Source organism: Sycon ciliatum, chromosome 1, assembly GCF_964019385.1.
Source record: "Sycon ciliatum chromosome 1, ocSycCili1.1, whole genome shotgun sequence".
NCBI classification, from domain to species: Eukaryota; Metazoa; Porifera; class Calcarea; order Leucosolenida; family Sycettidae; genus Sycon; species Sycon ciliatum.
Genome location: NC_088643.1, coordinates 56,489,044 through 56,516,064, shown reverse-complemented (window position 1 = coordinate 56,516,064; position 27,021 = coordinate 56,489,044). Strand labels below are relative to the sequence as shown.

The 27,021-nt window shown below is 49.6% G+C and overlaps 1 protein-coding gene across 1 annotated transcript in view; it reads left to right on the top strand.

Annotated features, from left to right (window-relative positions):
- The window catches only part of LOC135804473 (mediator of RNA polymerase II transcription subunit 23-like), a 68,226-nt gene that overhangs the window by 37,531 nt on the left and 3,674 nt on the right, over positions 1 to 27,021 (top strand). Inside the window, exons 29-34 of the mRNA XM_065318355.1 lie at positions 900 to 930; positions 12,477 to 12,589; positions 14,362 to 14,524; positions 15,291 to 15,366; positions 25,696 to 25,967; positions 26,370 to 26,490. Coding sequence (XP_065174427.1) covers positions 900 to 930; positions 12,477 to 12,589; positions 14,362 to 14,524; positions 15,291 to 15,366; positions 25,696 to 25,967; positions 26,370 to 26,490 — 776 coding nt within the window. The remainder of the gene's footprint in view (positions 1 to 899; positions 931 to 12,476; positions 12,590 to 14,361; positions 14,525 to 15,290; positions 15,367 to 25,695; positions 25,968 to 26,369; positions 26,491 to 27,021) is intronic.

The window sequence follows — 27,021 nt, the reverse complement described above, 5'->3', positions numbered from 1 at the left end:
ACTTGCTTGTCTGAATGCAGATGCGTAGGCAGGTGGGTTGATGGATGTGTTGGTTGATGTGTTGGTTGATGTGTTGGTTGATGAGCAGAGTTGGTGGGTTGGCGGATGGGTTGGTGGGTGTGGTGGTGGCTCATAGATGGCTTGGTGGATAGTTTGGTGGATAGTTCGATGCCGGATATTTTGTCGCACAGTTTTGTGAATGGGCTTGGTGGGTGTGCTGGTGGATGGGTAGGTGGATGGGTTGATGAATGGGTAGGTGAGTAGATGTACTGACTTGATACCACTACCGTACCCCATTAGGGAGAAGGGTAAGACGGTGGGAGCCAGGTAGGAACTGAAAAGTACCAAATACTTGTTTTTAGTAGGCCAACAAAATTGACAATTTAGATTTCACCTTTTCCGTTAGGTACTCCAAGCTAGCAAGGTGTACCGTCTCCTAACTAAAAAATCATGCTGTACTGTACAAGCATGCACAGGCCTGCTTGTGCGGCAGTACAGCATGATGTATTGCATAAGCATGCTGTACTGTACACTGAACATGCTGTATTGTGCTGGGCAAGAAATACCATGTGTCCGCTTTCTCGGCCTAACAAAATGAAATGGTTCCCAAATCTCTTCAGTCTAACGAAAAATAACTTCACTAGTGTGGACTATTTCTTTTTATACAGTTGGTAGATAGGAAGGTAGCCAGGTAGCATTGTGCGGCTGTTCTTCATATGGTGTTTGTCAGTGTACGTGGTACATTATAGCCTATATAGATACACACGAGTAGGTACAGCTTGACGAATGTAGATAAGGAAATACATGCACAAGGTTGCACATGATATTTGGTACATATCCGTTCATAAATTCACGGCAAATGATCACTGTTTGTGTCCATCTCCTTCTTGCTGATCTAGATGCCCAGCAGCTGTGTCGACCCAAAGGCTGGTAAGACCGATTACTGCAGAACAAAGTGATCATAACTGCTACTGTTGGTTTATAGTAGAGAAGAGCCAGTGTAGTTACAGAACGCGCGTTTCACACCGGCACTGTGACTTTACTACCAATAGTAGACACGGGCGTACTCGCCAGACTGCTCAAGCATGCGTGCACACCATTGTCCCAGTCCAGGACAATCTAAGAACTTGATCACTGCGTGCAGCCTGACTGCATGGTCTGACATTCGCTTTGAACTAAAGTTGAATGCAACGGTGGTCACAGAAACCAAGGAGTGGTTGTAGCCGTGTAGCCTAATGTAGGTCAATTTTCTTTGGCAAAGACGTCAAAGCAGGGAAAATTGCATACTCATATAGGCGGCACAGTCGTGGGTGTACTCTGCTTTTTCCGAGTTCAATGCTGACATGCATCATTCCTACAGCACTGCGACCGTGCCGCAATTTGCTATATTCCGCCAGACCCTTAGGCCATCATTAACCGTGACTAGAGACATTGCAGTGCTAAGTCTGGTCACAGATGTTGCAACGTTTATGGGGTGGCTTTTGTTGTTGCAACTTGCAAGCGTATCAAGCATGGGCCCACCGGAGCATTATTTTGAAGTTCGCGTAGGGGGTGAAACGAAACTAGTGATATCTTTGTGTCTTCCTTAACCCTTTATTGGCCGATTAAAGTACAAAGAAGCCCACGCAATCGCCAAACCTGTAACTAAATTGGACGTAACTTTAGTTTGCATTGGACAAATTCCACGATCTTGGGCATCCTGGAAAGGCCTTGGCGAGAGGAGCGCAATGAGCGTACACTCGACTCCACGGGATGCACTGGCCCATCGCTGCAAGCCAGAGAAGGCCCACCAGCGCTGGGCTCACGCTCGAGATCAATCTCTATCCACCATTTCACTCCTGTTGCTCGTATCAAACTCAAAAAATTTCGTAGAGACTCCCGGGAACCTGCTTTTGTAGTTGAATCGGTGTAGTCTTGTCAACAGGTGACGTAAGCAGGAAAAATCCCGGCCGTTGACCCACGCATCGCCCTCTGAGCGCAAATTTCCCGGGACCAACATTACGAGTGCTATAACTCAAGAACCGCTTATTGTATCGCTTTGAAAATTGTTCGAGGCGACAGCTGAGAGTTTTCTCTTCGACCTACATATTTCGATCTCTCCGAAAGACCGAGATTTGACCTAGTTACGATAATTTCAAAATGCCTACCCCATCGAACATCGGTGTTCGATCAATGTATAGGCCAGCCAATAAAGGGTTAAAACGCTGGCTATCTCCGGCTAGGTGCAGAATTTACTATCCCTGTTGATGCGGTGCGATGACACCCGCTTGTTTTCTTTGATGTGACGTGTGTGTGTGTGTGTGTGTGTGTGTGTGTGTGTGTGTGTGTGTGTGTGTGTGTGTGTGTGTTTTTGTGTGTGTGTGTGTGTTTTTGTGTGTGTGTGTGTGTGTGTTTTTGTGTGTGTGTGTGTGTGTGTGTGTGTGTGTGTGTGTGTGTGTGTGTGTGTGTGTGTGTGTGTGTGTGTGTGTGTGTGTGTGTGTGTGTGTGTGTGTGTGTGTGTGTGTGTGTGTGTGTGTGTGTGTGTGTGTGTGTGTGTGTGTGTGTGTGTGTGTGTGTGTGTGTGTGTGTGTGTGTGTGTGTGTGTGTGTGTGTGTGTGTGTGTGTGTGTGTGTGTGTGTGTGTGTGTGTGTGTGTGTGTGTGTGTGTGTGTGTGTGTGTGTGTGTGTGTGTGTGTGTGTGTGTGTGTGTGTGTGTGTGTGTGTGTGTGTGTGTGTGTGTGTGTGTGTGTGTGTGTGTGTGTGTGTGTGTGTGTGTGTGTGTGTGTGTGTGTGTGTGTGTGTGTGTGTGTGTGTGTGTGTGTGTGTGTGTGTGTGTGTGTGTGTGTGTGTGTGTGTGTGTGTGTGTGTGTGTGTGTGTGTGTGTGTGTGTGTGTGTGTGTGTGTGTGTGTGTGTGTGTGTGTGTGTGTGTGTGTGTGTGTGTGTGTGTGTGTGTGTGTGTGTGTGTGTGTGTGTGTGTGTGTGTGTGTGTGTGTGTGTGTGTGTGTGTGTGTGTGTGTGTGTGTGTGTGTGTGTGTGTGTGTGTGTGTGTGTGTGTGTGTGTGTGTGTGTGTGTGTGTGTGTGTGTGTGTGTGTGTGTGTGTGTGTGTGTGTGTGTGTGTGTGTGTGTGTGTGTGTGTGTGTGTGTGTGTGTGTGTGTGTGTGTGTGTGTGTGTGTGTGTGTGTGTGTGTGTGTGTGTGTGTGTGTGTGTGTGTGTGTGTGTGTGTGTGTGTGTGTGTGTGTGTGTGTGTGTGTGTGTGTGTGTGTGTGTGTGTGTGTGTGTGTGTGTGTGTGTGTGTGTGTGTGTGTGTGTGTGTGTGTGTGTGTGTGTGTGTGTGTGTGTGTGTGTGTGTGTGTGTGTGTGTGTGTGTGTGTGTGTGTGTGTGTGTGTGTGTGTGTGTGTGTGTGTGTGTGTGTGTGTGTGTGTGTGTGTGTGTGTGTGTGTGTGTGTGTGTGTGTGTGTGTGTGTGTGTGTGTGTGTGTGTGTGTGTGTGTGTGTGTGTGTGTGTGTGTGTGTGTGTGTGTGTGTGTGTGTGTGTGTGTGTGTGTGTGTGTGTGTGTGTGTGTGTGTGTGTGTGTGTGTGTGTGTGTGTGTGTGTGTGTGTGTGTGTGTGTGTGTGTGTGTGTGTGTGTGTGTGTGTGTGTGTGTGTGTGTGTGTGTGTGTGTGTGTGTGTGTGGGGAAAAAAGAAAAGAAAAAAAAAATGAAAAAAATGAAAAGACCAAAAAAGGGATTCACTGGCCAGAAAATGTCACTCCAAATAGCTGTATGGTGTAGACCAGGCTGAATAGTGACGGTCAATTCTTCAGCCTTGCAAGCTGTTGAATGGTGTAATCCCAGCACAAGTTGCTATGGCTTCTGCCGTAGCATTGCTATCATCGCCTCCGGCGATGGGCGTCAAAGGTCAAAGGTCAAGGTGTGTGTGTGTGTGTGTGTGTGTGTTTTTGTGTGTGTGTGTGTGTGTGTGTGTGTGTGTGTGTGTGTGTGTGTGTGTGTGTGTGTGTGTGTGTGTGTGTGTGTGTGTGTGTGTGTGTGTGTGTGTGTGTGTGTGTGTGTGTGTGTGTGTGTGTGTGTGTGTGTGTGTGTGTGTGTGTGTGTGTGTGTGTGTGTGTGTGTGTGTGTGTGTGTGTGTGTGTGTGTGTGTGTGTGTGTGTGTGTGTGTGTGTGTGTGTGTGTGTGTGTGTGTGTGTGTGTGTGTGTGTGTGTGTGTGTGTGTGTGTGTGTGTGTGTGTGTGTGTGTGTGTGTGTGTGTGTGTGTGTGTGTGTGTGTGTGTGTGTGTGTGTGTGTGTGTGTGTGTGTGTGTGTGTGTGTGTGTGTGTGTGTGTGTGTGTGTGTGTGTGTGTGTGTGTGTGTGTGTGTGTGTGTGTGTGTGTGTGTGTGTGTGTGTGTGTGTGTGTGTGTGTGTGTGTGTGTGTGTGTGTGTGTGTGTGTGTGTGTGTGTGTGTGTGTGTGTGTGTGTGTGTGTGTGTGTGTGTGTGTGTGTGTGTGTGTGTGTGTGTGTGTGTGTGTGTGTGTGTGTGTGTGTGTGTGTGTGTGTGTGTGTGTGTGTGTGTGTGTGTGTGTGTGTGTGTGTGTGTGTGTGTGTGTGTGTGTGTGTGTGTGTGTGTGTGTGTGTGTGTGTGTGTGTGTGTGTGTGTGTGTGTGTGTGTGTGTGTGTGTGTGTGTGTGTGTGTGTGTGTGTGTGTGTGTGTGTGTGTGTGTGTGTGTGTGTGTGTGTGTGTGTGTGTGTGTGTGTGTGTGTGTGTGTGTGTGTGTGTGTGTGTGTGTGTGTGTGTGTGTGTGTGTGTGTGTGTGTGTGTGTGTGTGTGTGTGTGTGTGTGTGTGTGTGTGTGTGTGTGTGTGTGTGTGTGTGTGTGTGTGTGTGTGTGTGTGTGTGTGTGTGTGTGTGTGTGTGTGTGTGTGTGTGTGTGTGTGTGTGTGTGTGTGTGTGTGTGTGTGTGTGTGTGTGTGTGTGTGTGTGTGTGTGTGTGTGTGTGTGTGTGTGTGTGTGTGTGTGTGTGTGTGTGTGTGTGTGTGTGTGTGTGTGTGTGTGTGTGTGTGTGTGTGTGTGTGTGTGTGTGTGTGTGTGTGTGTGTGTGTGTGTGTGTGTGTGTGTGTGTGTGTGTGTGTGTGTGTGTGTGTGTGTGTGTGTGTGTGTGTGTGTGTGTGTGTGTGTGTGTGTGTGTGTGTGTGTGTGTGTGTGTGTGTGTGTGTGTGTGTGTGTGTGTGTGTGTGTGTGTGTGTGTGTGTGTGTGTGTGTGTGTGTGTGTGTGTGTGTGTGTGTGTGTGTGTGTGTAGCATTATAGTAATAATGCAGATTAATGGGTGCACGCGGCTGCTTCGTGCTACCACTCAACTATGCTGCTATGAACGTGCGCTGTACGTGCTCACATGGTACTCTATGCATCATGGCATTCTATGTGTCATACAACGTGACACTCAACGCGACATTCATTCATGCGCGACGCTCAACGTGTACGTGCTCACATGGTACTCTATGCATCATGGCATTCTATGTGTCATACAACGTGACACTCAACGCGACATTCATTCATGCGCGACGCTCAACGTAGGCGGCATGCGTCGTAGGCACTCAACGTGTCATACTAAAGTTTGGCATTCATGCGTGTCGCTCGCCTCCGATGTGGAAGGCGTGTGGCTGCGTTATGATGACGCTTGCTCGTAGCTTAACGTGGGTGGCATGCATCGTTGCATGTCTTGCTAGAGTTTGCTCTGCTATATATTTTCGATCCGTTCTCTGCGACAATCATTCTTCCTTGCTCGTAGTGTGTATTATATTTCGATTCGTTCTGTGAGCGGATCACTCTTGTCAGATCATTGTGTTTCATCGTAGTGTTTCACAGTTGGTGAGTCTATTCGCTCCTCGCCGCCGTTGTGCTTTGACTCGTTCTTATCCTTGTTTTCGCGACGCCATGGCTGCCTATACTGACGACGAAATCCGCGCCATGACGGTTCCGCGTCTCCGCAGCAAACTCTCGCCGTTGGATTTGGATACTTCGGGCCAGACGGCTGCCCTCGTTGATCGCCTGATTCAGGCCCAAGTTCATCACGCTGATCCCTGCGAGTCTGCAGCGAGCACAGCACGGCGAGCAGAGCAGGCAACAGAGAACACTTCTGGCGGCCATGGCTCCCGATTCTCTGCCTCATAGTCATACGAACTCGACTCCTCTCCCAGCCAGCTCAGGTAGCAGCAAGTCGTTCGCCGCCCACCTGGGAGCTAAACATCGCGAGCGGATTTTGATGGGTGAGTTCGTGGAATTGAGTTAGCTCTTGCCCTCTGTGTCTTGCTCTGTGCCGCACGCCCGCACACAGAACGTGCTCCGTTGAGAGTCGTCGGATGGGGGCCCGTTGCGGGTGGTCGAGGACGGCGCTGCCCGCAGCAAGAGCAGGCACGTTCACGACCTTGCGACGTGGGTGGAAGCCTACACGATCATGAGCCAGGTTACCTGTTTCAGTGTTTTCACAGTTTGTATTTTGCTCGCTCTTCGGTTTGAATAATTCCTCGCCGATCGCCTGTTTCAGTGTACTTCACCACGCTGAATCCTGCCATTCTACCCCGAGCGCGGTGAGCGGAGCAGGCAGCAGAGAACGCGAGTCAGCGTTACTCCCAGCAAGAGAAGCCATGTTCATGATCTTGCGACATGGGTTGAGGCCTTCACCGTCTTGGTCCAGATCATGGTCGACATTGCTTCGCACAGGATAGTGGAGTTGCTGTCCTGTCACTTCCGCATCAAGGCTGCTGCCGATCCATCACTGAAGTGGGACATCATTGAGCCCAGTCTGTGGCAGCTGATATATTTCTGACTGTTTCCAACGCTGCTGCAAGGACGGTATGACAGCTGGTTCATTTAACACACAACCGTTTAGCCCCATGCAGTCATTTGGGCTAGGCATTGTGCTGGCCAAGAGTTTACAACGCCCTGGCCCTAGCATTGCCAAAAGGGAACTGTTTGCCAGCGACTGGCCGTAGCATTGCCAGAAGGGAACTGTTTGCCAGCGATAATCTATCTTTCTTCTTCAAAGTAAGTTCTGCAACCCCAGGCTATGCAACTCCACACCAAGTTACTCAGTACTGTGTACATACTTGGAGCATGCTTCGACCAGCAGCATCCAGTCCAGCAGCATCCAGTTCTTCGTCTGCACCCAGGTACAGCCCTGTCATCAATCCATCAAGTACTGCTATTACCTGGTCTACTTGTCATTGGTGGGGTAAGGAACTCCCACACACACACATCCATAGTGCATCAATCAATCTGGTGCTAGTGCCTGTCACTTTCGAGGTCCACCACCCACGTACTCACAGGCTGGCTTATGCCCATGCTGTTGCAGTCTCCTCCAGTTAGTATGGGGGGTTAGCACTGTTGCAGTTCACACTGCCATCCCAACCAGTGTGTATAACCAGCAATTGACGTGTTGCAAGTATTCAAGTGTTCAGTCCAACAGCAGATTTGCTTGGGCCACTCTTGTCCAACCATTTATGTAGTTTTCCAGTATAACCTCAACCTCTCTGGCCCGACGTCATTTAGTCTCTGCCACACTGACAGGCGTTGCGTCCTCAAGCACGAACTCGCCTGCCTTCTAGGCCAACTCACATTCGCTACCCACCCGTACGTTATTATGCCCTGCCTGTCTGACCTTGTCAAGGCCACATCTGAGTTCATCTCACAGAATGCTGCACCTCTCAACCTCAGTCAAGGACGACCCTGAGCTGGTGGCACCAGACTCTGTCAACGTATTGAAGGTTGGCACAAGCCGTTCAGTTCTTCTCTGGTCATGGCACTCATCTACACCCTCTACTTGTGTCCAGTACTACTTACTGTTTCGAGCATCACACCTGCCAGTCACCTCCAATACCATCGATGCTCCGTGCCCGGACCAAGTTGGATGACTCCAGAACCTTTGCTCCCACAGCTGCGGCGCGACCTGACACCATGGTCTAGCCAATCACCGCAGCAATGTTCGTCCTTCTATTTGGGCAAGCTCCCTTTGCTGCACGAGCACTTATCCGGCATGAAATGAGGGACACCGCCAAGGAGATCATCAAGGTAACTGTCTTACTGGTTCTCATCCGTGTTGCTTGAACTCTTGTCAGTGTCCTCTTTACCACATGCTGTCTCAATCCACACACATTTAATGCCTAGCTACCCAGGGGGCTTTTTGTCCTCATCCCTCTCTTGGCTCCGCCAAGATCTCCCTCTGCAGTGCCCCCTCTCTGACTCCTCCCTTGGTTCCGCCAAGATCCTGCTCCGGCAGTGACCCCTCTCTGACCTCTCGTAGATACTTGGCTCCGCCAACATTCTGCTCCGGCAGTGTCTACGTATATCTCTTGTCTGACCTCTCTCTTGGCCCTGCCAAGATCCTGCTCCGGCAGTGACCCCTCTCTTTACTCAGGGCCCTCGGTCGCCGTCCCTCGGACGCAGACTCTTGTAGATACTTGGCTCCGCCAACATTCTGCTTCGGCAGTGTCTACCCGGCCGACCCTGAATCCTCTCTCGTAGATACTTGGCTCCGCCAACATTCTGCTTCGGCAGTGTCTACGTATTACTCTTGTCTGACCTCTCTCTTGGCCCTGCCAAGATCCTGCTCCGGCAGTGATCCCTCTCTTTACCAGACTCTTGTAGATACTTGGCTCCGCCAACATTCTGCTTCGGCAGTGTCTACCCGGCCGACCCTGAATCCTCTCTCGTAGATACTTGGCTCCGCCAACATTCTGCTCCGGCAGTGTCTACGTATTACTCTTGTCTGACCTCTTTTTTGGCCCTGCCAAGATCCTGCTCCGGCAGTGATCCCTCTCTTTACTCAGGGCCCTCGGTCGCCGTCCCTCGGACGCAGACTCTTGTAGATACTTGGCTCCGCCAACATTCTGCTTCGGCAGTGTCTACCCGGCCGACCCTGAATCCTCTCTCGTAGATACTTGGCTCCGCCAACATTCTGCTCCGGCAGTGTCTACGTATTACTTTTGTCTGACCTCTCTCTTGGCCCTGCCAAGATCCTGCTCCGGCAGTGACCCCTCTCTTTACTCAGGGCCCTCGGTCGCCGTCCCTCGGACGCAGACTCTTGTAGATACTTGGCTCCGCCAACATTCTGCTTCGGCAGTGTCTACCCGGCTGACCCTGAATTCTCTGTCTGTTTGTGTGTTTGTCTGTCTGTCTGTTTTGTGTCTGTTTGTCTGCTTTTCTGTCTGTTTCTGTGTCTATCTGCCTTTCTATTTCCTTGCCTCGTCTCCATGTCAACGAGACATGAATCATTGCCACACTCAAGCAGTCGAAGGCCGAACGCTAGCAAGGCTGCTAATGTGACAGTGGCTACAGCGGGGCAACGTGCACGATTGCCACCGGCTATTCCAAGACGTTCTCAGGCAATTCCAAGACGTTCTCGGACACGTTCAGCTCCACCACCATCTCAACTACCCGTGGCTGGTGGTTACCCGCCAAGATCCTGCTCTGGCAGTGATCCCTCCTGCTCCGGCAGTGTCTATGTCTTTAATCCCGCTCACGGTTGCTTCGGTACGAGGCTTGCTGGCCACAATGGGCCATGCTCATTTCCGGCTACTCAGGGCTCTCGGTCTTCGTCCCTTGGACGTGACTATCCTCTTGGCTCCGCCAAGATCCTGCTCTCTCTGTAGCCTCTCACTTCGCTGGCCAGCACCCTCCTAACCGCAAGCTGCTGTGTTGTAGTTAATGTAACATTATAGTAATAATGCAGATTAATGGCAGTGACCTCTCTCTGACCTCTCTCTTGGCTCCGCCAGGATCCTGCTCCGGCAGTGTCTATGTCTTTAATCCCGCTCACGGTTGCTTCGGTACGAGGCTTGCTGGCCACAATGGGCCATGCTCATTTCCGGCTACTCAGGGCTCTCGGTCTTCGTCCCTTGGACGTGACTATCCTCTTGGCCCCGCCAAGATCCTGCTCTCTCTGTAGCCTCTCACTTCGCTGGCCAGCACCCTCCTAACCGCAAGCTGCTGTGTGTTGTAGTTAATGTAGCATTATAGTAATAATGCAGATTAATGGGTGCACGCGGCTGCTTCGTGCTACCACTCAACTATGCTGCTATGAACGTGCGCTGTACGTGCTCACATGGTACTCTATGCATCATGGCATTCTATGTGTCATACAACGTGACACTCAACGCGACATTCATTCATGCGCGACGCTCAACGTAGGCGGCATGCGTCGTAGGCACTCAACGTGTCATACTAAAGTTTGGCATTCATGCGTGTCGCTCGCCTCCGATGTGGAAGGCGTGTGGCTGCGTTATGATGACGCTTGCTCGTAGCTTAACGTGGGTGGCATGCATCGTTGCATGTCTTGCTAGAGTTTGCTCTGCTATATATTTTCGATCCGTTCTCTGCGACAATCATTCTTCCTTGCTCGTAGTGTGTATTATATTTCGATTCGTTCTGTGAGCGGATCACTCTTGTCAGATCATTGTGTTTCACCCACCCACCTCCCATTTCTCATCTCTCATTTACTTTGATAAAGTAAATAAAGGGGTGTTGGCCATGCTCATTTCCGGCTACTCAGGGCTCTCGGTCTTCGTCCCTTGGACGTGACTATCCTCTTGGCCCCGCCAAGATCCTGCTCTCTCTGTAGCCTCTCACTTCGCTGGCCAGCACCCTCCTAACCGCAAGCTGCTGTGTGTTGTAGTTAATGTGTGTGTGTGTGTGTGTGTGTGTGTGTGTGTGTGTGTGTGTGTGTGTGTGTGTGTGTGTGTGTGTGTGTGTGTGTGTGTGTGTGTGTGTGTGTGTGTGTGTGTGTGTGTGTGTGTGTGTGTGTGTGTGTGTGTGTGTGTGTGTGTGTGTGTGTGTGTGTGTGTGTGTGTGTGTGTGTGTGTGTGTGTGTGTGTGTGTGTGTGTGTGTGTGTGTGTGTGTGTGTGTGTGTGTGTGTGTGTGTGTGTGTGTGTGTGTGTGTGTGTGTGTGTGTGTGTGTGTGTGTGTGTGTGTGTGTGTGTGTGTGTGTGTGTGTGTGTGTGTGTGTGTGTGTGTGTGTGTGTGTGTGTGTGTGTGTGTGTGTGTGTGTGTGTGTGTGTGTGTGTGTGTGTGTGTGTGTGTGTGTGTGTGTGTGTGTGTGTGTGTGTGTGTGTGTGTGTGTGTGTGTGTGTGTGTGTGTGTGTGTGTGTGTGTGTGTGTGTGTGTGTGTGTGTGTGTGTGTGTGTGTGTGTGTGTGTGTGTGTGTGTGTGTGTGTGTGTGTGTGTGTGTGTGTGTGTGTGTGTGTGTGTGTGTGTGTGTGTGTGTGTGTGTGTGTGTGTGTGTGTGTGTGTGTGTGTGTGTGTGTGTGTGTGTGTGTGTGTGTGTGTGTGTGTGTGTGTGTGTGTGTGTGTGTGTGTGTGTGTGTGTGTGTGTGTGTGTGTGTGTGTGTGTGTGTGTGTGTGTGTGTGTGTGTGTGTGTGTGTGTGTGTGTGTGTGTGTGTGTGTGTGTGTGTGTGTGTGTGTGTGTGTGTGTGTGTGTGTGTGTGTGTGTGTGTGGGGGGAAAAAAGAAAAGAAAAAAAAATGAAAAAAATGAAAAGACCAAAAAAGGGATTCACTGGCCAGAAAATGTCACTCCAAATAGCTGTATGGTGTAGACCAGGCTGAATAGTGACGGTCAATTCTTCAGCCTTGCAAGCTGTTGAATGGTGTAATCCCAGCACAAGTTGCTATGGCTTCTGCCGTAGCATTGCTATCATCGCCTCCGACGATGGGCGTCAAAGGTCAAAGGTCAAGGTGTGTGTGTGTGTGTGTGTGTGTGTGTGTGTGTGTGTGTGTGTGTGTGTGTGTGTGTGTGTGTGTGTGTGTGTGTGTGTGTGTGTGTGTGTGTGTGTGTGTGTGTGTGTGTGTGTGTGTGTGTGTGTGTGTGTGTGTGTGTGTGTGTGTGTGTGTGTGTGTGTGTGTGTGTGTGTGTGTGTGTGTGTGTGTGTGTGTGTGTGTGTGTGTGTGTGTGTGTGTGTGTGTGTGTGTGTGTGTGTGTGTGTGTGTGTGTGTGTGTGTGTGTGTGTGTGTGTGTGTGTGTGTGTGTGTGTGTGTGTGTGTGTGTGTGTGTGTGTGTGTGTGTGTGTGTGTGTGTGTGTGTGTGTGTGTGTGTGTGTGTGTGTGTGTGTGTGTGTGTGTGTGTGTGTGTGTGTGTGTGTGTGTGTGTGTGTGTGTGTGTGTGTGTGTGTGTGTGTGTGTGTGTGTGTGTGTGTGTGTGTGTGTGTGTGTGTGTGTGTGTGTGTGTGTGTGTGTGTGTGTGTGTGTGTGTGTGTGTGTGTGTGTGGTGGATACCAGGCTAAAAATAGTGGCGGTCAATTCATCAGCCTTGCAAGCTGTTGAATGGTGTAATCCCAGCACAAGTTGCTATGTCTAAAACATAGCTGTTCGCTATCATCGCTCCCGCGATGGGCATGTCTGAGGTCTGAGGTGTGTGTGTGTGTGTGTGTGTGTGTGTGTGTGTGTGTGTGTGTGTGTGTGTGTGTGTGTGTGTGTGTGTGTGTGTGTGTGTGTGTGTGTGTGTGTGTGTGTGTGTGTGTGTGTGTGTGCAGGTGTTTGTCAACTCTGTTTCAGAACTACCTGTTGAAAGCGGAGCCGGCCACTGCCAACTGCTGGGTACCGCCGCTGGACTACTACACGGCATTGCTGGTGAAGCTTGTCAAGAGTATCCAGTCCGCAGCCGTTCTACTTCTTAATAGGCGATTCAGACTACGGCCAAATGTGACCACGTTTCTACGACTCAGATGGATTTGATCAGAGATTGTGCATAAAAATTTGAAACACGACGGCATCACCATGGAAATTCAAGTTCAGACGTGATTTTGGCCGTAGTCTGAATCGCCTATGACTGTGCCACCACCGCCACCGCCGCCGCTGGGAATCAGTTTACTAGGTCAATCTGAGCCGCTACCACCTACTGAAAAGGATCTAAAAAGGTTTACTCTGTTTAGGAGCGGAATAATATGCTTGCAGTGCACACGGTGTACATGCGGTGTTGAAAAATTACCGTAAAGTCCTCTGCAAGCGCCCTTTTCGCTGCAAACGCCCACCCCAGCGGGTCCATACTATTTTCGTCTTTTCCAGGTCAATATAGTTGTAGAAAACTGGCATGAAGGTGGAATGGGTACGAGAACGACTAATATGCCTACAAACTGCCTATGTCTTATCAAGAAGCTCTGGAAAAGCAATTGTCATTATCTTGCTGCAAAGAAAAAAAACTTCGGTCGAGATTTCCTTTCATACGATGAATGAGTCGTCTTTGTCATTAGTTCGTTCTCCATGAAGTAATGCCGTAGAATCCATCTGGTTTTCAAATCATGAAATTTCTGCAGTGCCACGATGTCGCGCTTTCAGAATGGAATGGTGATTGTTCTGACGAAGCGTCATTCAACGTCGCAGTATTGCAGTTGCAAGTCGAACAGGGGGGATGTCACAGAAGCTACACCTACAAAGTCGCTGCTATTTTGTTAAAAACTCTGAAGTGCTAAAAAAAAACCCTTGGCTTTGCGCGTTGTGTGATTGGGAAATGATGGCTTGAAACACCGTCAGAAGTGTACCAAGGTTCCTGCAATGGCCTGTTCTTCGCTACCTTGTTATTCCGAAGTAACTGCCGTTTGGATTTGCGAAATAAAACCAACATCATAAAATCACTAGGAGCTAAAGTCCATTTCAAAACTATAGACGCGTAGGGTTTTTGAAATATTTCAAATTTGGCTGGAACTTTTTGAGAATAGTTTTCGGAATATTGGTCAGGACCGCTCCACAATTACTCTCATATAGTTTCTAAACGATTGGATAACAGACGCCCAATTTGGAAAAAATTATGCACAAAGTGATCACAGATTTTATGTGGTATAGATGCTGGCATAGCGTCTATAGTTTTGAAATGGACTGTAGCTCGTAACTAGTGCCCAAAAACATTTTGAAACCCGGAAAATGGACATAGTTTACCGTAGCAAAGTACTCCTCGCGCTACGGTGTGAGATGCACTTTCGTACAGCAGGGGTGAAAGTGCATGGGGTCAGTGCGTATAGGCCAGCAGACCTTGCGAAAGTGGGGTGGGCGTTTGCAGCGGACTTTACGGTATTCACGCCCAAATCGGACACCCCAAGTTTTCCAGATGCCCAGACAATAGTCATTTGTTCCTAATGTGGTGAGGATAGAATGGTTATAGTATTGGTTTAATGTTAACCACTATGTGTATGTGTCTTGTAAACTGTTACACGTACATGGACAGTCTAGTGCATGGCTATGTTCTCTTGGTACGGTGAAATCTTTGGGCTTCTGTTGAAATCGGAAGGGTAAATTTTTCGGGTCGGTTATCTGACAAGTGTCCGATAAAGCGGGTGATTGCAAACGTCGTACCTGTAACGTTTTAGATATATCCAGATACAGGTGTATCTGCAGCTACTTTCCTTCACCCAAGTTTTGCTGTAGCATTCCAGGGCCACGATACTGGTTTTCCACATCTAGACTGGCGCTTTGTGGAGTTCTCCAACTCTACCGACCTGGCAGTTCACTGCACGTGCCTGGAGCTTCTGGCCTTGCCCTGCGACGGTGAAAGAGTCGTCACCGACCTGCTGGAGGCCATGATAGCAAAGTAAGCAGGGACACAGGCACAGTCATATGAGCACAGCCGCACTGCGTCCCCGTCAACACGGGCACTGCGACGGTGCACACGGTCATGTCATGGCTTGCAGCATCTCTCCTTTTAGCCTGACATAGCATGGGTGATAAGTTATACATGCACGCCAGTGGCTTCTAGCCACAGCTCAACACTGACTGTGCGCCGTCTCGGGGCCCGGGCATCCCACCCAACACTTAACAGAGTGGACCCGCTATTCATATTCCTAGTGCTCGATATTCATATTCCTAGTGCTCGATATTAGCAATGTGGTGCTACAGAAACTACAGTGATGGACTTGCTCTTGCATCACACAATTCAATAATCTTGCTCACAACTTTCAATGTGCTCTATTCTGTAGGTGATTCGTTTAGTTGCATGTGAAGGTGAAGCTTGATCTTGGGCTACATTTACATATAGATACAGGGGCGTCGGACACGGTACAGTCACTACGGTATTGACCGGACCACTTTTTTGCCCCAAGTACCCTGTGAATCAATAAAATGCACTGATTTGGGATCTAAATTTCCAAAATTTTCGGCTCAGCAACCCCTCCCCCCCCCCGAGTAAATTGTACTTCAGGTGGCTGACCGTACCACACTAAAATACCTTCCGACGCCCCTGAGATACCTTGCACTTTTCTGAATATGATTTTCTGCATCACTTCCCAACAGCTTATAGCGGCGGCTATTAGCCTTTGGGTGGTAGGTGTATGATATCTTTGTGCTTTCCCCCGCTGCAGTGTCATGAAAATGTCGGATGAGGAGTCTGTGATTTCCTGGATCAACGCCGTGGCGAGCGTTCTTGTGATGTTGCCGGTAAGTGTACAGCCAGCATGGTAATCACTGCGGCATAGATATATATTATCCATATAAAAATCGCTCTGTGAGCGGTTCTGAAAAACCTTTACTGGTACTGCCCCGTCGTAAAAGTAAGAAATTAGAACTGGCCCATTGTCCCCCCAAATGCGAACTGATCCACCTAAATCGCGAATGACGGGACCCGAACGCACCAGTAGCACGAGGTCGGGAGGGCACAGGATCACGGCAATTATCATAGGGTAACAGACTAACACCAGTAGTAGTAGTAGAATTTATTATTTTGATAGGGAAGCCTACCGCTAGTACAGTACATGGCCTATGGTCCGGACCAACGTCCCCATCTGCATCCACAGGTAGGAACCTCGTGCTACTGGTGCGTTCGGGTCCCGTCATTCGCGATTTAGGTGGATCAGTTCGCATTTGGGGGGACAATGGGCCAGTTCTAATTTCTTACTTTTACGACGGGGCAGTACCAGTAAAGGTTTTTCAGAACCGCTCACAGAGCGATTTTTATATGGATAATTTCAGCTCTTTTTCCGTTCCCTCCCCACCCCAACCCCGAAGGTAAACATGATGACCACGCGCGCGATGTACTGTGTGTAGCCATGCGACTGCAATAGCACACTGATACATATCAGCCCTCCCCGCCTCGCTACCCCGCACACAGATACACAAACATGTGTATGCACACGGCACACACACGTGGCCACGCACACATACGCACATGCACACGGCACAAACAGGAAATTCTTCATGTATAATGCCATGCAAAGCAGTGGCCACCGTACTTGAGGAAGTCAGTTGTGAAACAAAAATAATTCAACTACAGCGTGTAGACAAGCTGACGGCCAAAGCCGCGTGACAACATAGCAAACATGACATTTGCCCAAGGATTGCAGTTTGCAGACCATGCCATGGAAGCGAATACAGAATGTAATATCATACAAAGTGACAAGCAAGGAAGTGGCCATCATACACAAGAAACTTGCAGAAAGGCACATATCCAACAGATAGAGAAGTGAACAGCAATCTGATACAGCCCACACAGGACAAAGCGGACCTGATACTCGTCCCAGGATCGCAAGTGGCAAACCCTTTTCAATGCATAACATGCAGGTGTACGTTAGACGCATGAACATCTGACCGTGTGGCCAGCATACAATGTCATCACATGTTTACCCCACAAGTTACACACATGCACAGTAGAAGCACAATGAAAGCAATGGAAAAGTACGATGTGGTTGCTGAAGCATCTTCACACTTCAAATTCAGACTTCAATGTGGTCGTCACGGGATGATATACCTGCAAGATACAAGTGATGAAGAAAGAAAGCAGAAGGTCGTGAGGTAGGCTATGAGACACCACAAACAGTTCACCTACATGTCTGTTCAGGGCTAGTGCACTCACACGGAGAATTGTCATAATCGAGCATTTCCCAAATTGAGAAGTGCAATGAAATCCACTTGCATGTGTTAGCTGCTCCCGGCTAATGATGCCCCCTCACACCGGAACACAGGGGTTTTATATGATTGGATAATTTATAGAAGTATTCGAGAAGAGTGTAGACAAGGAGAACAGGACAACGACAACTCAAGACTAGACTACAACAGAACTGGAGCATGCGCTCTTCTATGTGAGTGCTCATTGCCAAGGGGAACGAGCGGGAAATACAAATAGTGAGTATTCAGGTCGTAGCATACATACACCTATTACACTGTGCCCCCCTAGCTAAAATTCACGTCCACGGGAATGAACGAAATACCTAGGAAACAACAAAAGAAAACAAACCAAATAATAAACTCAGTCCAGGACATAGTCAGCTAGTCGAGCAGGTGCAGTGCGGACACGGCCAGAACGACGAGAAACAGGAGAAGAAGTACGGACCGGATCAGACGACGGTGGCTGTAGCGGCGGAACGCAGCGCGGCAAATCATCATCAGGCAGCGTAATCGGGTCAGGACGAGAAGCAGTAACGGCAGGCGGTTGACAGTCGGGAGGACGGGAAACAGCTTCAGGCGGTCGAACAAACTTGCCAGTGACAGCATCATATCTGGTGAAACACTCAGACAGAGCAGGATCAGCATACGGAGCAAGAAGACTCTGAGGCTTGAAACAATCAGGTGACGACGGTCCAGCGGCAGAGGAACCAGGAGGACGAACAAAAACGGCCGGAGGACGAATCTCGGCAGCCGGAGGAACATCAGCAGCAAGTGGCACTTCAGCAGCAGCTGACAGCGGAACATAACGGGCAAGAGGCGGCGGACTCGGCGGAGGAGACGGGGCAGCATCTTGCGGCGGCGTTGGTGCCAGTGGCGGAGACTCACTGTGCACATGTGCTTCAGGTTCGGCTATCAAGCGCGACAGACCATCAGCATTCAGATGTTGGCGACCTGGACGGTGGACGACTCGGAATTCATATTCGGATAAACAGTCAAGCCAACGTGCTTTCCGTCCGCGGGGTTCCTTCAGGTCCCGGAGTGCAGTCAACGCAGTATTGTCCGTCCTGGCAACAAATGGTCGTGCCAACAAGTAGTGCCTGAAATACTCCGCAAAATAGACCAGAGCAAGGGCCTCACGATCGCTAGCATCGTAGTTGCGCTCAGCTTTCGTCAGTACACGACTGCCGTACCCAATTGGTCGCTCAGTTCCATCCTGGATCTGGCTGAGGACTGCACCAATCGACACATTGCTCGCATCGGTGTCCAGAATGAATGCACCTGCTGAAGCTTCAAACTGGGGGTACGCCATCACCGGCGCACTGGCAAGCGAACGCTTCAGAGCCTGGAACGCCGCTTCGCAAGCTTTCGACCATGCAAAGCGAGCATTCTTGCCTGTCAGAGCAGTCAGTGGAGCAGCACGCTGGGCGAACCCACGGATGAAGCGGCGATAATATCCAGCGAAGCCAAGGAACTCGCGGACAGCTGTGACAGATTTCGGAGTCTTCCAGTTCCTGACCGCGACGAGTTTGGCTTCATCCGGGGAGATGCCCTCCGCTGACACGCGGTGTCCTAGGAAAGTGACCTCCTCCTGGAAGAAGGAGCATTTCTTCAGATTGAACCGCAGTCCAGCGGACCGAACTCGCGCGAACACGGGCAGCAGAATCTGGAGTTGGCCAGACAGTGTTTCGCTGGCATTCAGGACATCATCAAAGAACACACGGCAGAATGGCTGGGCCGGTGTGTTACATAAGCCACTCAGGACTGCTTCCATTACGCGCTGAAATGTCGCTGGGCCATTCCTGCAGCCCATCGGCAGAACATTAAACTCAAACAAGCCCAGTGGCGTGGTAAATGCCGTCTTAGCCTTGTCGCTTCCTTCCATTGCTATTTGCCAGTACCCTGACGCTAAGTCAAGGGACGTGAAATACCGACAGCCAGACAGGGAATCAAGCATGTCATCCGCCCGGGGAATCGGGTAAGCATCAGGCTCGGTGACAGAGTTCAACTTCCTGTAGTCGATACAGAGTCGAAGAGAGCCATCCTTCTTTGGCACCAATACTATGGGTGATGCCCACGGACTAATCGATTCTTGTATTATGCCTTGCTTTAACAGCGTATTCAGTAGATCTTGCAGAGCCTTCCGGCGGTGATATGGAATCCGCCTGGTAGGTTGTTTTATAGGGTTATTTTGTCCTGTGTTAATTTTATGAGGGAATATGTCACAGTAGCCATAGTCATCATCATGCAAGATAAATAAATCGTGGTTATCATGAAGTAGTTCAGTGAGCGTGCGAGACTGTTCTGTGGAGAGATGATTTTGTGCGTTGATATATTCATCGATGACTTTCTTGCGTTGCTCAGTTAGCGGGATCGGGTCGGGTGAAACTGAGGAAACCATAGCTTCAGTGTCGTCAATATGTTCACAATCTGTAGGAATTTGATGAAGTTCGGCAACATTGGTATTTTTATGAATGAGTATAGGATGATTTGCATGATTTTCAACAGCCACAACCACACGTGTTTGGTTAGGGCCAACAGTTACAAGACTAGGAGTCACTGCCACATCTGGATGCTTCGCCATAAAGGACTCCAATGGATCTGCCACGCAATCCATCGCAACCGTGCACACATCAACAGCTGCACAAGGCACCAAGACAACATGTCCGGCAGGTACCGACAACTCCATCTCAAACACCACACGAGATGAGTATACCACAGGGTCGGCCACACTTTCGGGCGCACACGCCGGGACAACGCCAGGTTGAGCCATGGGTTCAACAACCCGTGCAGACAATGAATCGTCAAGGGCAACACGAGAAGAATACGACGAAACAGGTACATCGTCGGAGCATGCATCAGAATGAGGAGTACTATGAGTATTACATGAGGGGGAAGTATTACGCGGAACAATACGATCATAGGGCGTACGTGACGGAGGACACCCAGAACCAGAAACATGCAACGGAACAGACACATCGCCAAACATCACAACACCACGAGCAATGTCTAATACACCACCATGCTGCAACAAAAAATCGGAACCAAGAATCATGTCGCAGTGAATACCAGGAGACACAACAACCGTGTGCTGGAAAGACAGATTTCCTAGCGACATACACAGATCCATGGATCCAACGACAGGAAGTTGTGCGCCATTGACTGCACACAACCGCGGAGCAGACTCTAGAGGAGGTCGCTCTGTCAAATTAGGCAACAATTTAGAATGCACTAACGACACACTTGAACCAGAATCAACAAGAGCAACAACAGGAGACGAAGACGAAGACGAAAGACAAACATCAACGTGCACAATAATGGGTGAGATCGCACCACATACCTCCTCGAGGGGCTCCACTCGGACGACTGACGGCGGCCCCGTGTCACCAGTCCAACCTAGTTTTTTGCGTGCGGGCAAGATGCAATGAAGTGGCCCTCTTCACCACATCCATGGCACACTCCACGCACAGGCCTTGTAGCAAAACTCTGGCCACGACCACGGCTAAGCGCACCAGCACCAGCACCACGAGCAACAAAACGTACATGGTCTTGCTGGGGTCGGGTGGGGCGATACATACTCACGCTCTCCATTTTCGCCTCCAAAGCAGAGAGACGCGAATCAAATCTCGACAAAAGCGAAGCCAACTGGCCTCGCTCAGATTCCGACTTCAGTGGACCGACTGCTGTGTAGGGGTCACGACCATGACGGGGCTTCACTTCCGGAGCAGCAGCAAATACGGGCTGTGCGTACTGGTGAGGTACGGTGCGGGCCTGCTCGCGAGCATAAATAGCACCTACCTCGATGGCCTTTTGGACCGCCGCATCCAAATCAGTGGGCCGAGGTGACGCCAACGCCAAGCGCAAATCCTTCGATGCCTGGCCATCAATAAAAAGTTGCAAAAGCATTGAATCAAGCAGTGCACCTTGTTGTCCTGGGTAGGCTCGACGAGCGAGCCGACGAAGTTCCGTGGCATACCCGTGCTGAGTTTCACTCGCCAGCTTCACTCGCTGGCGAAGACTGGCCTCGTGCATCAATGCTTGCTGGGGCGGCTCAAGACGGACATGCAGAGCCTCGACTGCGTCGGAAAAGTTTATGTCACGCGTGTGAGTTAGAATTTCGGTGAACATCTCATGAGCTGTACCAACAAGGCGAGCAGGTAGTAGCCGTAGCTTTTGGTCGTCGTCGTACCCACTCAGCTCGCATGTGTGGACGAAATGCCTCATGTACGTGGTGAAATCTTGGCCTGGCTGATTTCCGAATGTCTCAGGAAGCAAGACTGGCTTCGGCAGTGGACGTGCATGTGGTGTGTCTGTGTCCGGCAAACGAAAACGATGGGACAACCCTTGTACCGGCGAACTCTCGCGCTCTTCAGCAATGCTCATGTCACAGCCAGCTTCAGCGAAGCTACGCTCTAGCTTTTCTTGTCTCTTGGATTTCGCTGAACGGCCCATTGTGAAAAAAAAAATTGTTTTTGTATTTTTGAATTTTCGAAAAAAAATATTATCTGCAAAAATTTCCCGTGGACTCGATCGACGCCTCGATCAACTATCGATCTAATTCTAAATCTATTACGTAACCTATCGTGCGTAGCGACAAACAACTAAATTTGGCAGAGACAATTCCAAATAGGCAACTACTCTACGGACACAGTGTAGCTAGACTCTACTACCCAGCTAGCAGATATCCTAACAAGACACTAGACAGCAGCCAGTATGCACAAAACACGGACACAGAAAATGTTACGAAAATGTTTGGCCAGACAGGTTGGCGCCAATGCTTGACCTATGGACTGTAAACCATGGTAAACAATGCATGCAACAAGAAAACGACGAGCAGAAAGAAACACAATGCAGATAGGAAAATATTGACGAAGAGAGTGGATGAGGATATGGTTTCACTTGCGTGGGCCTTCGTGGTTCTTCATAGTCGGCGATCTCCGAAGGCGTACATACTCCGCCAGCGATGTAGTGGTGGACGTTTTCCGCTGCCACCAGTGTTAGCTGCTCCCGGCTAATGATGCCCCCTCACACCGGAACACAGGGGTTTTATATGATTGGATAATTTATAGAAGTATTCGAGAAGAGTGTAGACAAGGAGAACAGGACAACGACAACTCAAGACTAGACTACAACAGAACTGGAGCATGCGCTCTTCTATGTGAGTGCTCATTGCCAAGGGGAACGAGCGGGAAATACAAATAGTGAGTATTCAGGTCGTAGCATACATACACCTATTACACATGCACAGGAGCAATTTTGCAATATTATGATGCGCAATTTGACACGATCTGCGATGCTGCGTGCGATGTGCCCTGCTGTCATGATAGTGACAGTCACCGCGGTATGTTTTGTCAACGTCGCCCATGCACTCTTCTGTCAAGTCCAAAGTGCTCACATATTTGGCAATGTTTTTGCAGTGATTAACTTTTATCCTAGTTATGTCACGGGTAACTTTAATGAAGTACCCGCAGGCCGTGTCGATCTGCACATCGTCCACTCTCTCATGTACTTGGCCTGCTTTGTCTGTGTATCCATTTCATGTGCGATCCACAAAATCGACTAGACAGTGGGTGCAATACGCTCTCTACCTGAAGACGTTCTTCTGGCGACATCTCGCCATGTACTTGGCCTGGCTTTGTCTGTGTATCCATTTCATGTTCAATCACCTAAATCTCAATGCACTACAGAGACTAGACAGTGGGTGCAATACGCTCTCTATCTGAAGACGTGAACCATTACATTTTTTGGAAAAGTTATACGTACACCTGAAGCGTAATGAAGTACAGTCGACCTACCCTTATAACGATAACCTCTATAACGATATTACCCTTATAACGATATTTTTCTGCCAAACAAAATCACTCCATTGACTCGTGTATACAATACCTTACCTCTATAACAATATTGCTATAACGATATTACCCCTATAACGATATAAAATGGGCTGACCAATCGACATTTTCCATTTTATAACAATATTTAGCAGGGATTACGTAGAGCCCACTATCCAGGTAGGGCAAGCTTCACTTGATAAGTCGCTGGGACATGACAAAATGCAATGGGGGCACCAGTGGGCACCTTGCTATGTACATCATGTGCATGTACGACAGGTTTTGATGCTATGAAGAGCGTAAAAAAATGAACAAAATCCATGTATTATGACGTATGTGTATGGAATGAACCAGTTACCCCTATAACAATATTACCCTTATAACAATATTTCTTGGTCTGACGCAAATATCGTTATAAGGGTAGGTCGACTGTACAGGAATAGAGAGAGTGACTACAATACGCTCTCGACCTGATATAGTGATAACGTGAGTACAAGACACTCTCCACCTGATAACGTGTTAGAAGGTAACATGTCTACAGTCCCACCGTACCCTTCCGACACGACTGTGGACCATTAAATTTTTTTGAGAAGTTATACGTACACCTTAAACGTAATGAAGTACAGGAATAGAGAGAGTGACTACAATACGCTCTCGACCCGATAACGTGAGCACAAGACACTCTCCACCTGATAACGTGTTAGTAGAAGGTAACAGGTCTACAGTCCCACCGTACCCTTCATCATTCCTCATTCACCATCGCGCGATACCCTGGCACACACTGGCAACATATCAATGGGGTGCCTTACCGTCGTCTAGAGGAGACGTCTTCGCAGCAATATTTTCCCTCCTGCGCATTCAGTCGCCGACGCGACAGCGTTCACGGGACCGTTCCAGTTGCGGAAGACATTCGATTCATCGGGCCAATTCAGAAACAGGGCCGTGGACACACAGGGGGCAGAGGAGAGACATTGTTAGTGGACAAGAAATATGCAGTGGCAAGTGGCGAGTGCCGCATGGGTGTCAAGTTGTCATGCACAATTCAGCTATTACTTACGGTCCAGCTAGTCCTGCCATTGCTCGCTCGTCCTGGTTCCTCCTCGTTCGTCTTCCTGCACGTCTGCACTTCTCCTTCCCCACCGTTGGCTTTGCGGTACGGGGGTGCCGGAAGGAATGCCCACCATGTATCCATGTACATGAAGTCCCACCATGACTCTCCATGTACATGTCCACGGCCACGTCAGCAGTTTGTATAGTACCGGAAGGAGTTCCCACGATGTCTCCAAAGGCCTAGAGCGGACGTCTTTGCAGCAATTCTTTTCGCCCTGCGCATTCAGTTCGCCTACGATGTCTCCAAAGGCAAAGGCCTAGAGCCTAGTACTTAGTAGAGGGGACGTCTTTGCAGCAATTCTTAGTACCGGAAGGAGTTCCCACGATGTCTCCAAAGGCCTAGAGCGGACGTCTTTGCAGCAATTCTTTTCGCCCTGCGCATTCAGTTCGCCTACGATGTCTCCAAAGGCAAAGGCCTAGAGCCTAGTACTTAGTAGAGGGGACGTCTTTGCAGCAATTCTTTTCACCCTATACTATAGTACCCTGCACATTCACTCCGCCGACACGACAGCGTTTACGGGGCCGTTCCAGGTGCAAAAGGTCCACGTCAGCAGTTCTCAACTATTTCGCGTACGGGATAGTCGCCGCGACAGCATTTAAGGGGTCGTTCCAGGTGCAAAAGGTATCCATCAATGGCACTTTGCAGTATGGGGTACGGAAAAGGGGCCTCCTCGTTCGACTTCGTCGACTTCTGCAGTTCTCCTTCCCGTCAGGGGTACCGAAAGGGGCCTCCTCGCAGTTGTCCTTGCCGTCAGGTCCACGTCATGCTGTAGTTCTCAACTATTTCGCGTACGGGATAGTCGTCTTTGTCGTACGCGACATCGGCGTTTACCGAGTGGCATTGGCACAAAGCAGACCGTTGACGGGGTCACGTGTCAAAAAAGTATCAACAAAGTGTCGACTACGTGTCGACCACGTGTATAGCGGTACACTCAGCGGTACACTAATTCTCGTGCCATTCTCGTGTCACAAAACTGGAACATCGAGTACCAGTATGGAAAGGCTTCAGACAGGAAGCCTTTCCAATGTATGCAGTGCAGGTGTAAAGGCAAGATGTTAAGCATCGGTGGCCAAACAACCAGTCACTGCCTTCTTTAAGTGGGCCGGTGACGTGGAACCTCTGATCGCACGGGGTTCTAGCTTGCCATCTTGTTTACTTAGCAACACCGGACATACCACTGCACCACTGCATGTTCCTAAGTGATACCGTGTGATAGTACTTGAAGCAACTCAGTGCATACCTATGCATGTACCTGTACAATGTTGCTCCATGAAATCCGATTGCGTGAATGAAGTCTGCACCCTTCACGAGCTCACATCCCAGTGTTTTCAGGTCTGGGTCTGCACAGCGCCCGGTGTGGCATTCACTGGCTTGATCGGATTCCATTGCCGGAGCAGTACTGCACGGATACTTGTGAAGCCAGTGTTGTATTGTGACACTGCCACTCTTCCAGCACCGGCCATGCAGTATGCACATGCATAACCCTTGTACCATTCTCCCACCCATACCCTACCGCTCTATACAGTAAAACCGGTCAAGGCGACCATTCGGATAAGGCAACCAACTGTCCAAGGGGACCATTACCACCAGGACCACGTGAAGGGTTGTCAATTTCAGTCACATGACCCTGGTTTAAAGGAGATCACCTGTACACAGCGACCACATTTTGAAGGTCCCTTGAGCGGTCGCCCTAGACAGGTTTCTCTGTATATCGCATATGCACTCCCTATCAGAGCCGCGTGTATCTTGATCGAAGGATTTCAATAAGCATAGTACCGGTTCTTGATCTCTCTGCATTCTGTCCACACTGAACTTTTGTTTGCCCAACAAAGAAGACATAGTGGGTTGCTCTGATTAACGGTATCGCTGTTTGTTTGGTTGCCCAACGTAGTAGACAGAGTGGGCTGCTCGGAACCGTATCGCTTTTTGTTTGTTTGCCAAACGTAGGAGACATACTGGGGCGTTCTCATGAATCGTATCATTGACTGTCTGCATGCCATGGCGGTGGAGGAAGCAGCAGCAGAGAGCACTGTTGCAGCTAGCAATGGTACACCCATGGAAGAAGAACCAGCCATTGAACTCGGCCGAGGCATCAAAGTCAACCTGCTGGGCTGGAGCAAGTGTACTAAGCCGGTGGTGATACGCTGGCGCATTTGCCTAACCATGGCCAGGTGCTTCTGGCACCATTCCACCATCGGCCAGCTGTCTGGCTTGCCAGAGTAAGTGCATGTGTGTGTGTGTGCGTGCATGTGTGTGTGCGACTCTGCGTACATGTGTGTGTGCGACTCTGCGTACATGTGTGTGTACATGTGTGCATGCATGTGTGTGTGTGTGTGTGTGTGTGTGTGTGTGTGTGTGTGTGTGTGTGTGTGTGCGCGCGCGCGCGTGTATGTGTATGTGTGTGTATATCTGTAGGTATGCGTGTACATGTACGTGCGTGTGTATGTGTGTGCGTACGTGTGCGCACATGCATGCATGGATTAAACATTGAATTGCATTGTGCGGCAAAAAGCTGTATGTTTGGCTAGACAGTGTGTCACTTGTGACACTTTTTTGCATCTGCTAACGTCCGGTACCTACCTGTTCGCCTTGCACTTGCGTAATCTGGCCGTGTACTGTAGCGTTGTGAGACATCGGCTGAAGCCCGTTGTCAAGACTGAGCGCCAGTTCCTGTTCGTGCTGCAAATGCTCGGACCCAGCTTGCAGCGTATGAACGAAGAGAGAACCCGCTGCTTGATAGACGTAAGTGGAGTGTTGTTTCCGAGTGCTGTTTCAGTGCTGTTTCGGTGTTGTTTCAGTGCTGTTTTAGTGCTGTTTTAGCGCTGTTGGTTTGTGAATTTCTATTCTTCGGTGCTTCTCATCTTAGTACTCATGTAATGTTATACAATTATTAGTGCTGTGCACGGGTAGTCGGGTATCCGTGCTACCCGTGAGGACCTCGGGTAGACGGGTACAGAATAGTACCCGAAGACCCGAAGTCGCAGATGACATCATGTACAGGGCACGTGTACGAATTCATGTAATACTCCGCATCGCTACCCAGTGTGTAAGGGAAGGGTGCATTGTGGTGTTACCATGGAAACATTACCCGATCGGGTACCCGTGCTACCCGTGGAAAACTACCCGAACCCGATACCCGAAGAAAATTCTTCCCGACTCAGCCCTATATACAATCATGGCCAACGAAATCATACTCACGAGTCAATAAAAGCAGCTCCCCGCGATTTTGATTATACCGTGCACGGTTTCAAAACCCATGCGAAAGCAGCATGG